The sequence below is a fragment of the Mauremys reevesii genome, linkage group 17, assembly GCF_016161935.1.
Source record: "Mauremys reevesii isolate NIE-2019 linkage group 17, ASM1616193v1, whole genome shotgun sequence".
NCBI classification, from domain to species: Eukaryota; Metazoa; Chordata; order Testudines; family Geoemydidae; genus Mauremys; species Mauremys reevesii.
In genome coordinates this window covers 18,962,038-18,976,079 of record NC_052639.1, presented here as the reverse complement: position 1 = coordinate 18,976,079, position 14,042 = coordinate 18,962,038, and the positions used below count along the sequence as shown (strand labels likewise).

General features: G+C 47.6%; 1 protein-coding gene and 1 pseudogene across 1 annotated transcript; both read right to left on the bottom strand.

The window, feature by feature from the left end:
* Positions 1 to 4,415: 4,415 nt before the first annotated feature.
* On the bottom strand, positions 4,416 to 6,858 carry LOC120384974 (golgin subfamily A member 3-like). The gene is made up of 3 exons (XM_039504070.1): positions 6,844 to 6,858; positions 6,445 to 6,730; positions 4,416 to 6,127 (listed from the first exon to the last, which is right to left on the bottom strand). The coding sequence occupies exons 1-3, from the start codon at positions 6,856 to 6,858 to the stop codon at positions 4,416 to 4,418; spliced, it is 2,013 nt and encodes a 670-aa protein (XP_039360004.1).
* Positions 6,845 to 7,485, bottom strand: LOC120384973 (annotated as a pseudogene).
* Positions 7,486 to 14,042: the final 6,557 nt, after the last annotated feature.

The window sequence follows — 14,042 nt, the reverse complement described above, 5'->3', positions numbered from 1 at the left end:
CCTCTGCAGCATGGGGCACTGGTCACTTGCTGGAGGATTCTCTGCAGCTTGAGGTCTTCAAAGCACAATTTGAGGAGTTCAGTAAGTCAGACATAGGTTAGGGGTTTGCTATAGAAGTGGATGGGTGAGTTTGTGTGGCCTGCATTGTGAAGGAGGTGGGACTAGATGATCATTATGGTCCCTTCTGACCTTCGAGTCTATGAGTCTATGAGCCCATGAGACCATGGGAGGGTGGGGAGGAGCTGTGAGGCCGGCGGGTGTGTGCGGTGCAGGGCATTTGGAGTGTGGGGGCTGCTGGGAGGCCGGTGGGTGCCTGGGCTGCTGCTGCCCCAGCCGGGTCTGTATGGGGGAGAGATCTGCATTAGCCCCCTTTGTGCCCAGCTCTGGGGGGCAGGGAGGGTTCGGACTGTTTGCGGTGGCTGGAGTCGGCCGCTGAGCCGGAGCCTGCCGGCAAGGGGAGAGACCTGGGGGAAAGAGCTGGGGCTGAGCAGGAAAGTGAGTCTGGAGCTTCAGCTCTCACCGCCCCAGATCTGCCGCTGAGGCCAAAGCAGAGGGTTCTTTTGGTTCAGTTCTTGGGTAACCTGCATTGAGCTGTGTGCTCATTGCTTACAATCCCTTCAAGCCTATCTTTGCATAGTTAATCAATGTGTGTTCTATTTCCCCCTAAAACTCTTCGTTTTGCTAGATGTGGTTGGGGCACCTGCTCAGGACCAGAGACTGGTGCATGATCCTCTCCACTTGGAGGGAGGAGCAGACTGGGTAATAAAGTGATCCCGTCAGGCTTTTGGCCAGGGCAAGTCGCTGCAGCACTGGGGACCTAGGCTGGGGAGCTGGGGAGAAGCTTCCTGGTCCCTGCAGCTGGGTGTGTCCCTGCCTGTGCAAAGGTTTGTGTGAGTGCAGGGACGGGAGCGAGCTGCATCTTCTCCCAGCAGCAGTGTGAGAGGGAGCCCAGGCTGGGGAGACAGAGAGCTCAGCGGTACCCCAGCACCAAGTTGCACCCCTTGGGGCCTTTAAACGTTAGGAACCATCAGATTTAAGGTGACGTTTATAAACTTTGTGCAGTGCTGTTGTGCATGCGTGTTATGATACAGACTCACAAGCGTGGCCTTGGGGTGAATTCTCTGCCCCCGACAGCCTGTGAGCGCGAGGAGGAGCCTCCTTGGGGTTTTCCCCTTTCCCACTGCTAATTGAGTGAGAAGACAGACGTCCCTGTGGAGCAGATAAGAGCCTCAGAGAGGTTTCATGTTGTAGCACCTCAGCTCCTACCTATTACTTGGGAACAGCTCGGCTCCTACCATTTTCGGGGCATTCAGAGAAATGGACCCCTGAGCCCCAGAATGAACTGCAAGGGAAGCCCAGAGCTCTCACTTCAGATGCCAGGCAAAAGCCCTGAGCCCAGGTACCCAGAGTGCCGTCAGGAGTTGGGAAGGGCATGAAAGTCTTTGAAAGGCTTTGATCCTCTCTCAATGTTCTGTTACGATGACTTTGTTTCTGTTCAAATTATCAGAATATATATCTAATAATTTTCGCAAGCGTGAACTATCAGGCCACGTTGGTGGAGCTGGGGGGGAGACAGACAGACACAGGTGCGCAGCCCCGTTGGGAGCCAGAGGCACACTGGTCCGCCTGGGCGTGTGCTACCAGCGTGCACTTTCCTATGTGCCCTAACGCATTCCTATGTTATTCCATAACATTCCTATGTGCCATAACATTCTTATGTGCTGAATAAGAGCACATAACATTCCTGTGTTCCCCTCCTAACACCAGGAGGGGAGTGTGTGTGTGCCCTTTCCTATTCTTATGTGCTGATCAGTGCTGTGGTAGCAGAACTGAAACTGAAAAGGGAGCAGGCAGGACTATGCACAAAGAGAAAAGGGATGTAGACCTGCCCTTTGTACCCTGCAGGACCTGTGGTCACAGGCCCTTCCTAATTTGGGGGGAACCAAGGAATATAAAAAGTAATCTCTTGTAAATTGAACCAATGTTGTCTGACTGCTAGAGTTGGAATCTTGATACTAATTTTTCCTAATGATCGTAAGTTATTTACAGTCACCTGGCTGGCCTTTGAGGACTGACAAATCACAGCCAGAAGCTCTTTGATTTTTGGGAAGGCCCCAGATCATTTTGCAGCTGGAGTGGGCAGCACCACTCAGGCTACCGTTGATACACTAGGACCATCACAAGTTCTTCTGCTGAGCATCCAGCATGACGTTTGACCACAAAAAGGGGCAGACAAATAGAAGAGGCAATATAGTATGTAGTGGGCTCAGGGATGAGAACAAAGGACTAATCCTAGCGTTGACACTGGCTCCCACTGTGGCCCTGGTCAAGTCACATAGGCCAAAATTTCCATACTTGAGTGCCTATAGTTATGTACCTAAATCATTGACTTTAATAGGGTATTAGAGCAGTGGAAGCTACTCCAGCCATTGATCTTTTCCCATTTTGCATACTGAGGAGGGAGAGTGCTTCCTTGTGTCCCCCCTTGCAAGGATTCCCAGCACCCACGAGTTACTCATGTGGGTATTGAACATAAAATTTTCTACCATGCAAAAATACATTTTGTTTTCAAACAATCCAAGGACTTAGTTGACACGGAGAATTTTTTAGAAAAAGGGCAAAATAGCTTGACATTTCAAAAGAAATCACTGTTTAATTTTCTTTATAGTTCAAACATTATTTTAAAGGAGTTGAACTCAGATGTTCCTGAGGTTTAACAAGGACTTGTATACATAGCTCCCAGAATGGAACCTGTGCAAACAAAAAATAAACAATAATAGTGTCTTTTAAATTCACGGTATTTTTAAAGACACACAGAGGAGAATCAGCCAGGCTGATTCATTGTATTTTCCCTGTGCTGATGAAGGAATTAGAGACAATAACAGAGCTTGACAAAACCAGCTAAAGCCACCAAACCAACTGGAGGGTTAAATCTATCAATCAGCAGTAAATATGAAATATAGGGGGGTGGGATCAGGGCGATGCCCTGGGGAGAAGCCCAGAGAACTCCTCTTCCCCAAATGTCAGAAGAGGGAAGGTGCTGGGATTTTTATCCGAATGCCCTCCCTGAGTCCTATTTAGAGATTCAGGTTCTTTAACATTATAGCTGTCCCAAGTTTGCATAGTGCAATGCTTGAATGTACATGAAGAGAAAGTAGAGAGTAAGTAGTAAAGTTCTTCCAATTTTAAACTAGATGTATATTAAATTAAATCTGTGCTAATTAATCAGATGCATAAAGAGTATTTAAGACAACAGCTCAGCCCCTCTCACCCACCTTCTCTCCATCACCATTGTCAACTTTCTCTGGATGTGTTTTTATGGATAAACTGAACTGATCTGACTGGCTGAATCAAACAATAAGTTGTTCTAAACGAATCACGATGCTTCAGGTCAATAACTGTTTGGGAAACATCTGTTACTTTACTTCCAGAAAACACCATCCTGGCCTGTTGCATCGCAAGAGCAGGAACGAAGTCCAAGCAGAGAGAGAGAGAGAGTGTGTGTGTATGCATCCATCTTTATTCATTCCCAGCATGCTCTTATATACAACATGATAAGCAATCACAATTGCTAATTAGTTAATTAAACCCACACAGCCGCAGCTGTAACTCATAGGGTAATTATCATTCTACACACCTGTCTACCTATTCACAATTAGCTGGCCAATGAGAACAAGCCCAAAGCCAGCCCTTCACACACAATTCTCAATCCAGAAGCCTTCAGCATCTCACATTCAATCCCACATCTCCCCCCTTTATTTACAATCAAAAGAAAAGGAAAAAGGAAAACAAGATAAAAACATTCACCAAACATTTTCAACTTATAACAGCATAACACCACAATCTATCTTAATCAAATATTATGTTATTCATAAAACATTTGCAACTCATAACAGCATAACATTATAACCTATCATAAACAAAAATTAAAACTTTATAAGATCAACCTATATGACCATTCAATCCTTAACATATAATTTCAAAAACATCAAACGAACAAAACAAAACACAATAAACAAATGATGTAACCTCTGCAGGACCCCCCCCCCCTTTTTTTTTTTTTTTTTTGAATCATCCCTCAGCTGTCAGGTGATCAAACTGACACTGAGGGTGGTGGCGGGTCTTAAGGAAAAAACATCAAACCACATGACAATACAACAACAATTCTGGCCAGAAAACAGACAACACAAAACATAACAAGGAACATAAAACATAAATCTTAGTTCTAAATAATAATTGCATGGTACCACACAGATTTTCTTTCAAACACAAAAAATCATCTCAAGTGAGTAATTCATTCATGGAGGATCAGACAGAAAAAGTCCTGGCAGAGCTAACAAACAGCTCTCCTCCGGGGGCTCTGGTTTCGCGACATCTGAGCGCGTCTCATGAGGCTCCTCCGCATCTGCCTGCCGTCACTCCGGAGGACGCAACCAAGGCCGGACCCACCTCGCTGGCATCCACCTGGGACCCGCATCAGTGGCAACACACACATAACCCCTGCCCCACGTTAGCAAGTCAACTGGTCCTTTCCATATTTGCTGCTGATAATCAAACCATTTGACCGAGGGTTGGGGGGCCGCACCCTGCTCTTCCCCAGTCATCCCGCTGACATGTTTAATCGCGGGGGGCACCTGGCTGTTTTTACCAAGATGTAACCAATTAAGCACGTAAAGAGCTTGCAGCAACGGAGCGGCAGGCGTCTTATCCAAGGCGTCTGCCCGCTCACTGCAAATACCCCCTTTTTGTCTTAAAAGGAGCGCCTTAAAAGAGGCATGAGCACATTCAATAATAGCGTGTAGTTTGTCTGCTTCAGCCTGAAGGGTTTGGACAAGCAGTTCTTTGGCTTGTAGCTCCTTCTTAATTTCACTCAGCTCAAGAACAGCAGCTCTATAATGACGACGGTTATGTGCTGCATCTACTGTGGCTGCCGCAACCTGCTTTTGAAGGTTATTAACTTTTGACTTTTCTCTTTCTAAGGCAGTCTGTAAAGCTTGAATATTTAGGACTGCTTGAACCCGGAGATTCAGCTGCACCAGGTCTGCCTCTCTCTCTGCTAGTACTGTTTCGGGGATGTTGCTGTGCTCTCGCAAAGCAATGTTAGACTGACCAAAACCAGTGAGCTTCCCCCGTTCATGTTCCAGTTCGAGGGCCAATTTCTTGTTTATTTCTTCCAAACGTTTTATCTTTCTCCTGAAACCTCTAGATTCTCGAAGCTCCTGGCTGGTGAGTGAAATTACTTCTTGCAGCTCTTTCTCCGACATCATCTTACTGTGGCTAACAGCCTGCAGCTCTATCTCCAAAGCTTGAATCCGTTCATGGGAAGCCTGGTTATTTCCTCCATCAGCGATTTGTGCATCCTGTTCTTTTTGCACTGACTGGAGGTGGCTTTCTAACTCCACTATCTGCTGGTGAACCTGGGATACTTCCTTCTGAAGTCTTGAGCATTCAACATCAATGGACTGCTTTTCACTTCGAAGTTTCAGTAACTCCCGTTTTAATTCTTTCACTTCCAAATCCAGCTGCTTCTTTGTAGATTTCAATTCACTAATCAGCTGGTCCTGTGAACTTGCATCTCTTTGATAAGCTTCCACCATTACCTTTTGCTGTAAGAACTGCTCCTTTACTTTTTGGGTCTGTTTCTTCAGGCTGGCACTTTCCTGTTGCAGATTTTCCATCTGGCTCAATTGTGCCAAGATTTCTGATACTGCCTCAGTACTTTCACCTAAGAAGTTTGCTCCTTCATCAAGTTCTTCTTTGCTTGCTTTTGTTGCCTGCAGAGCTACCTCTAGGACAATCTTCTCATTCTGCAAATATTGGATCGTGTCATCCTTAGAAATAACATCACCCTGGAATTCCTCTAACCTGGCCACCAGCTCATCATATTGAGTCTGTAGGTCATTTAGGGACTGCTCTTTGGTGTGCAATGATTCTTGGGTTAAGGTGAGCTGCTTCATGAGCACTAGATGCTCTTGCTGTAAAGATTCAAACTGTAGATCTCGCTGATGCAGAATCAATTTAACCTGTTCCAGTTCTCGCTCCAGTGTTACTGCAAAATCAGCCATTTTCTGAAGTTGTCTTCTCTCATCCTCAAACTCTTCCAATCGTCTCTGCGCGGTGAGCCATACTGGACTCAGGGAGAAAACCTCCTTATCGCCCTGAGCCACCGATTTCCAGAGCTCACAGCCCAACCGCTCCCAAACAGTATTATTACTTGATTGAACGGAAAGTCCCCCTCTTCGTCCCCACCGCAACAGGCGGGATAACGCATCAGAGGGGAACTTTTCTCCCCACCGCTCCGTGATGCGTATCAAATCTGCTGACGCAGCAGTTCCCATATTAGCTGCTCACTTCTTGGTTTGAGTGTGCCTCCCTTGTCAGATGCCCTGCGGCTCCCAGCCGCTCGCTCGAACACCCTGCGGCTCCCAGCCACTTGTCAGGTACGCCTCCTTTCTTCGGACGCCCCGCGGTTTCCCAGCCGCTCGTTCGGATTCCCTGCGGCTCCCAGCCGCTTGTCAGGCACGCCTCCTCTCTCGGACGCCCTGCAGCTCTCAGCTGCTCGCTCAGACGCCGTGCAGCTCCCAGCTTTGATGCGTTCCCACTTGGCGCGGCGGTTCTGGAACCAGATCTTGACCTGTACCTCACTGAGCTTGAGGGCGTGAGCGATCTGCGAGCGCTCCGTCAGGCTCAGGTACTTCTTGCAATGGAATTCCTTCTCCAGCTCCAGCAGCTGCTCGCTCGTGAAAGCCGTGCGCCTTTTTTTTTTTTTTTTTTTTCTTCCCGGCCGCTCGACGCTGGGACTTCAGGCACGTCCCTCTTTTTCTTTTTATCAATTCAGGTCACCAACACTATCTTCATTCAAGATTGGCAACAGTGGTACTAGTACTTATCTTGTTTTAGTTCTGTTTGCCTTCTTGATAGTTCACGATTTGTCTTCTAGTGACTTCAGTTATGAGTTTAGTTCTCTTTGCATTTCATTCATTTCCTTTGCCTCAGCCTTCTCATACTTTCCTCTCCTTCTCCTAGTGATAACCAGTACAATAATTCCAGCAACAATTGCTAGTACCACCACTACAATGACTGCAATAACACCAGCAGTCAGACGTTTCATGGAAAACTCTGGGGGCTTTTCATCAACATAATAGATTAGAGCTTGATCAAATTTTAGAGGTTCTTCACTGATGTTTATCTGTAGTGTGAGTCACCTTTGACATCTTTTTCAAAGTAGTAAGCCACGTCAGATATATCCACACTCTTGGCAGACTTCTGGGAAACATTTTGTTTCAGTTCAATAGTGATATAAGGTTTTTCATACACAACATCAGTTATATACTCTGGATTCAGCGAGTAACGCTCCTTAAATTCATTTTTGATGATTTCCTTCAAAAGAGAAGCATCCACAGCTGTACTTCTCTCACTGTGTTTTGTTTCAATGATGATCCAGCTTGTTCTGACTAGTTCACTGCACTGTAAGTCTGTATCACATCGGGGTCACCATTTGTTGCATCGCAAGAGCAGGAACGAAGTCCAAGCAGAGAGAGAGAGAGTGTGTGTGTATGCATCCATCTTTATTCATTCCCAGCATGCTCTTATATACAACATGATAAGCAATCACATTTGCTAATTAGTTAATTAAACCCACACAGCCGCAGCTGTAACTCATAGGGTAATTATCATTCTACACACCTGTCTACCTATTCACAATTAGCTGGCCAATGAGAACAAGCCCAAAGCCAGCCCTTCACACACAATTCTCAATCCAGAAGCCTTCAGCATCTCACATTCAATCCCACACTGGCCACCATGGATGTAGAGGCTCTCTACACCAACATCCCACACGCTGATGGAATACACGCTGTCAGGAACAGTATCCCTGATGATGCCACAGCACAACTGGTTGCTGAGCTCTGTGCCTTTATCCTCAGACACAACTATTTCAAATTTGATGACAATATATATCTCCAGATCAGTGGCACCGCTATGGGCACCCGCATGGCCCCACAATATGCCAATATTTTTATGGCTGACCTGGAACAACGCTTCCTCAGATCCCGTCCACTCACGCCCCTTCTCTACCTACGCTACATTGATGACATCTTCATCATCTGGACCCATGGGAAAGAGACTCTGGAAAAATTCCACCACGATTTCAACAGCTTCCACCCCACCATCAACCTCAGCCTGGACCAATCTACACGGGAGGTCCACTTCCTAGACACTACGGTGCAAATAATTGATGGACACATTAACACCACCCTATACCGAAAACCTACCGACCGCTATGCCTACCTTCATGCCTCCAGCTTCCATCCCGGGCACACCACAAGATCCATTGTCTACAGCCAAGCACTGAGGTACAACCGCATCTGCTCTAACCCCACAGACAGAGACCAACACCTACAAAATCTCTGCCAAGCATTCTCAAAACTACAGTACCCGCACGAGGAAATAAGGAGACAGATCAACAGAGCCAGACGTGTACCCAGAAGCCTCCTACTGCAAGACAAACCCAAGAAAGAAACCAACAGGACTCCACTGGCCATCACATACAGTCCCCAGCTAAAACCCCTCCAGCGCATCATCAGGGATCTACAACCCATCCTGGAGAATGATCCCACACTTTCACAGGCCTTGGGTGGCAGGCCAGTCCTCGCCCACAGACAACCTGCCAACCTGAAGCATATTCTCACCAGTAACTGCACACCGCACCATAGTAACTCTAGCTCAGGAACCAACCCATGCAACAAACCTCGATTCCAACTCTGCCCACATATCTACACCAGTAACACCATCACAGGACCTAACCAGATCAGCCACACCATCACCGGTTCATTCACCTGCACGTCCACCAATGTAATATATGCCATCATATGCCAGCAATGCCCCTCTGCTATGTACATCGGCCAAACTGGACAGTCTCTAAGGAAAAGGATAAATGGACACAAATCAGATATTAGGAATGGCAATATACAAAAACCTGTAGGAGAACACTTCAACCTCCTGGCCACACAATAGCAGATCTTAAGGTGGCCATCCTGCAGCAAAAAACTTCAGGACCAGACTTCAAAGAGAAACTGCTGAGCTCCAGTTCATCTGCAAATTTGACACCATCAGCTCAGGATTAAACAAAGACTGTGAATGGCTTGCCAATTACAGAACCAGTTTCTCCTCCCTTGGTTTTCACACCTCAACTGCTAGAACAGGGCCTCATCCTCCCTGATTGAACTAACGTCGTTATCTCTAGCTTGCTTCTTGCTTGCATATATAAACCTGCCCCTGGAAATTTCCACCACTTGCATCTGAAGAAGTGGGTATTCACCCACGAAAGCTCATGCTGCAGAACGTCTGTTAGTCTATAAGGTGCCACAGGATTCTTTGTTGCTTTTGTAGTTTCAGAACGGTTGGTGGCTCCTTCCCTCCAAGCCCAGGTCTGAAGGCAGGACGGCAGTGAGGGTGGCAATGCTGTGACTCTCCTACAACAACCTTTGAACTCTTCCTCTCTTCCATTTTGGTGGGGAAGCCCACCAAACAACATCTCATTGAGATGGACGTGTTCCCAGGGAATGTCTCAATTACAAGGAATCAACATTTCCCAGCTGAAATAAATGTTGTGCTGGAAAACGTTCTTTTGGTGCTAAGTCCCAAGTTTGTTCTGCCTTACTGAGCTGCCTAGCATGCAAGCACATACAGAAACGCTGCCCAACATCTAACGTCACAGTATTCAATTTTAACACAACTGGAAATACATCAGAGCATCAACATTTTCTGTTTTACAAGGTCTCTCCTTTTTTGGAACCCTTGTTTCTAAAAAAGCCATGCGAGACTTGAATCAAATTTCAGTGACTAATTATCATGTGTGTGGCATCATCATTAATGCGTGTTCTATTAGTTAGGTTATTGTCTTCTTTAGGAAATTTGGGGAAACAGGAGCCCTGGGAAACCCTCCTCCCCTCATACACACTGCACATTTGCTGCTACCTGGTGCTGGCTGAGCAGTAGCATTGTGACATCAGAGAGGATCCACCACTCAGCACCCCGTCCCTCTAGTTCATTTGCATACTTGCGGAGAATGAATAGCAACCTGGCTACCATGGCAAGAGCTACCTTTGATGACTGATTGCCCCCTTATTACCAGAGCATCATTACAGAAAGGAAGTTTGTAAAGAAACAGGGCCAGAGGTGGATAGCCGCGATAGCCTCCTGCTGTGCTCATTTGAGTTCCTTGAAAAAGGGACCTTCACAAAAATAAGAATGGCAATAAAATATATATTGAAAAGAACAGATGAGTAAGAGCTTCATTGTTTAAACAGTACATAGAAAGAAAAAACTATTATATATTAAGAAAAAATAAGGAAAGTAACAAACCAAAAACCCCTTCATTTAACTTTACTTAAGTTTGCTTTCATTAATAAAATAAACCATAAAATAATTAGGAAAAGAAAGTCAGGATTTTCAAAAATGATTAAAAGGTTACGAAATTTTTACGCTTCATCTGACAGCCATTGGTTCTTGTTGTGCCATTTTTGGCTAGATCGAATTAGCCCTGCCCCGTGAAATCCGATCTCCCTGTCCTGCTGGACCCCCCAGCCAGGAGAACCCAGTAGGGGCCTCCTAGCTGTTTCTCTGCCCGGCTGGGGACAGGACTTCCTCTCCATGGGGATATCAGACACACCTGCAGAGGCAATGCAGAAGTGAGTGTGCTGCATCAGCCCGGTGTTGGGCTCAGGGCCTTGGCCTTGGCAGCTTCTGCTCCAGTCACATCTCTGGGTGCCCGGACTCAGAGCTTCTGGCCCCCTGTGGCTGCAGCCAGGGCTGGGGCACTGGGCTCAGGACTTTCATGCCCTTCCCAACTCCTGACGGCACTCTGGGTACCTGGGCTCAGGGCTTCTGCCTGGCATCTGAAGTGAGAGCTCTGGGCTTCCCTTGCAGTTCCTTCTGGGGCTCAGGGGTCCATTTCTCTGAATGCCCCAAAAATGGTAGGAGCCGAGCTGTTCCCAAGTAATAGGTAGGAGCTGAGGTGCTACAACATGAAACCTCTCTGAGGCTCTTATCTGCTCCACAGGGACGTCTGTCTTCTCACTCAATTAGCCGTGGGAAAGGGGAAAACCCCAAGGAGGCTCCTCCTCGCGCTCACAGGCTGTCGGGGGCAGAGAATTCACCCCAAGGCCACGCTTGTGAGTCTGTATCATAACACGCATGCACAACAGCACTGCACAAAGTTTATAAATGTCACCTTAACTCTGATGGTTCCTAACGTTTAAAGGCCCCCAGGGGTGCAACTTGGAGCTGGGGTACCGCTGAGCTCTCTGTCTCCCCAGCCTGGGCGCCCTCTCACACTGCTGCTGGGAGAAGATGCAGCTCGCTCCCGTCCCTGCACTCACACAAACCTTTGCACAGGCAGGGACACACCCAGCTGCAGGGACCAGGAAGCTTCTCCCCAGCTCCCCAGCCTAGGTCCCCAGTGCTGCAGCGTCTTGCCCTGGCCAAAAGCCTGACGGGATCACTTTATTACCCAGTCTGCTCCTCCCTCCAAGTGGAGAGGATCATGCACCAGTCTCTGGTCCTGAGCAGGTGCCCCAACCACATCTAGCAAAACGAAGAGTTTTAGGGGGAAATAGAACACACATTGATTAACTATGCAAAGATAGGCTTGAAGGGATTGTAAGCAATGAGCGCACAGCTCAATGCAGGTTACCCAAGAACTGAACCAAAAGAACCCTCTGCTTTGGCCTCAGCGGCAGATCTGGGGCGGTGAGAGCTGAATTCCAGACTCACTTTCCTGCTCAGCCGCAGCTCTTTCCCCCAGGTCTCTCCCCTTGCCGGCAGGCTCCGGCTCAGCGGCTGGCTCCAGCCACCGCAAAGAGTCCGAACCCTCCCTGCCCCCCAGAGCTGGGCACAAAGGGGGCTAATGCAGATCTCTCCCCCATACAGACCCGGCTGGGGCAGCAGCAGCAGCAGCAGCCCAGGCACCCACCGGCCCCCCAGCAGCCCCCACACTCCAAATGCCCTGCACCGCACACACCCGCCGGCCTCACAGCTCCTCCCCACCCTCCCATGGTCTCATGGGCTCATAGACTCGAAGGTCAGAAGGGACCATAATGATCATCTAGTCCCACCTCCTTCACAACGCAGGCCACACAATCTCACCCATCCACTTCTATAGCAAACCCCTAACCTATATCTGACTTACTGAACTCCTCAAATTGTGCTTTGAAGACCTCAAGCTGCAGAGAATCCTCTAGCAAGTGACCAGTGCCCCATGCTGCAGAGGAAGGCGAGAAACCTCCAGGGCCTCTGCCAATCTGCCCTGGAGGAAAATTCCTTCCCGACCCCAAAGATGCTGATCACTTAAACCCTTAGCATGTGGGCAAGACTCACCAGCCAGCACCCACGAGAGAATTCTCTGCAGTAACTCACATCCCAACCCATCTAACATCCCATCCAGACCACTGGGCATACTTACCTGCTGAGAATCAAAGATCAATTGCCAAATTCATTGCCAAAATTAGGCTAGCCCATCATACCATCCCCTCCATAAACGTATTAAGCGTAGTCTTGAAGCCAGATATGTCTTTTCCCCCCAATACTCCCCTTGGAAGGCAAGTCTAAACTCCCTAGTGTCCACTTGATAGCCACTGGTTCTTCTTCTTCTGCACAGCATCGCTCGTGGAGAACAAGGTCCTGCACATCTACAGTCGTACTCTATCTTTGTTTCAAGAATGAAAACAAACTAGCGCCTCAGGGGACCGGAACGGATTTCAGCTGATGGACAGCTTTTCTCAGTGTTTGTACATTTTAACAGGAATATATTGAATGATGAAATTCATTTCACGTCCCCGTTCAGCGGAACTCCTGAACATACAGGAGATGGATATGAAAATATAGATCACTTAAAAAAGAGGACATGTAAGAGAGCAGCTGGACTTGAACCAGAAACCTCTCGATCCACCCTCAAATGCACCACCACTGAGTTCCCTGAGGCAGCTGAGTGTTGGAGCCAGTGATCTTGAAGAGTATGAAGGGGACACTTATTTCAAAGAGCTTCTCTTCCATTCCCAGACATGAGTGGTTTTAAAAATGGAGTTTCATTACATTTTCTATGTGCATGTAAACACCAGAGCTTGCACAATCCCCACAACTGCTCAGTCTCACCAGAGCACAATAACTTTGGAGGCCCCAAACCCAGCTCTGCGGCCTTTAACCTCTTCAGCAGTTCTCCAATGCCTTAAAGCCACAGGGCACAGCATGGAATTTGACCCCATTAATCCTAAATCAATTTGGATGAAAAATCTTTGCAAAAATATTTTGTTTTCCAAACCAAAAGCATCTCCCGTTTGTGGCGTCCCCTTAAACTGTCTCTTCGCACACAAAGAGGAGACACTTTAATTTGGAAATGAGATAAGATGCTTCAGTCAGGGTAAGCAGTTGCTCCCCTTCATGATTGAAAGATCATAAAATGTCAGTAAAATTGACTTTCAGCCCTTACACAGCAGACCCCACTGACGGCATCTCCCCGGGGCCGGGTGGAGCCAGCTCACCTTATCAAACCTTCCCATACCCGGGGGAACGGGAAAGTGCGAGGCTGCAGCGCCACCTAGCGGCCACAGGACAAATCGCCGGCTGCTGCACCTGTGGGCACTGGGAGTTCGCTTAACATGGAAAGCTGCCTAATGCAAGGTTGGCAAAACGGGGGTCTGCTGCACTACATCATCATCTGCAATGACTCAACCCGATAGGACACCTCCTGTGCTACGCTGCTACTAGTGACCCTCTCAAACAGGTCCCCACAGCTCCCCAGCCTCCCCACACCAGGAGGCAGCTAGGAGATGCTTGTTACACTGCTCTACAGCCAAAATGCTTCTGAAATAAATGGAGTCCAACTTCACTAATTCTGGGTCACTGAGAACGAAAATGATGCTTAAAATTCTTGATTGGCTCTAGTTTTCAAGATATGCTATTGAGTCAGTATTTATGACCCTTGACTTGGGAATGGGGGAGGATAAGTGAGTTATAAAGGGACGGGATCTCAATTTAAACCAGTA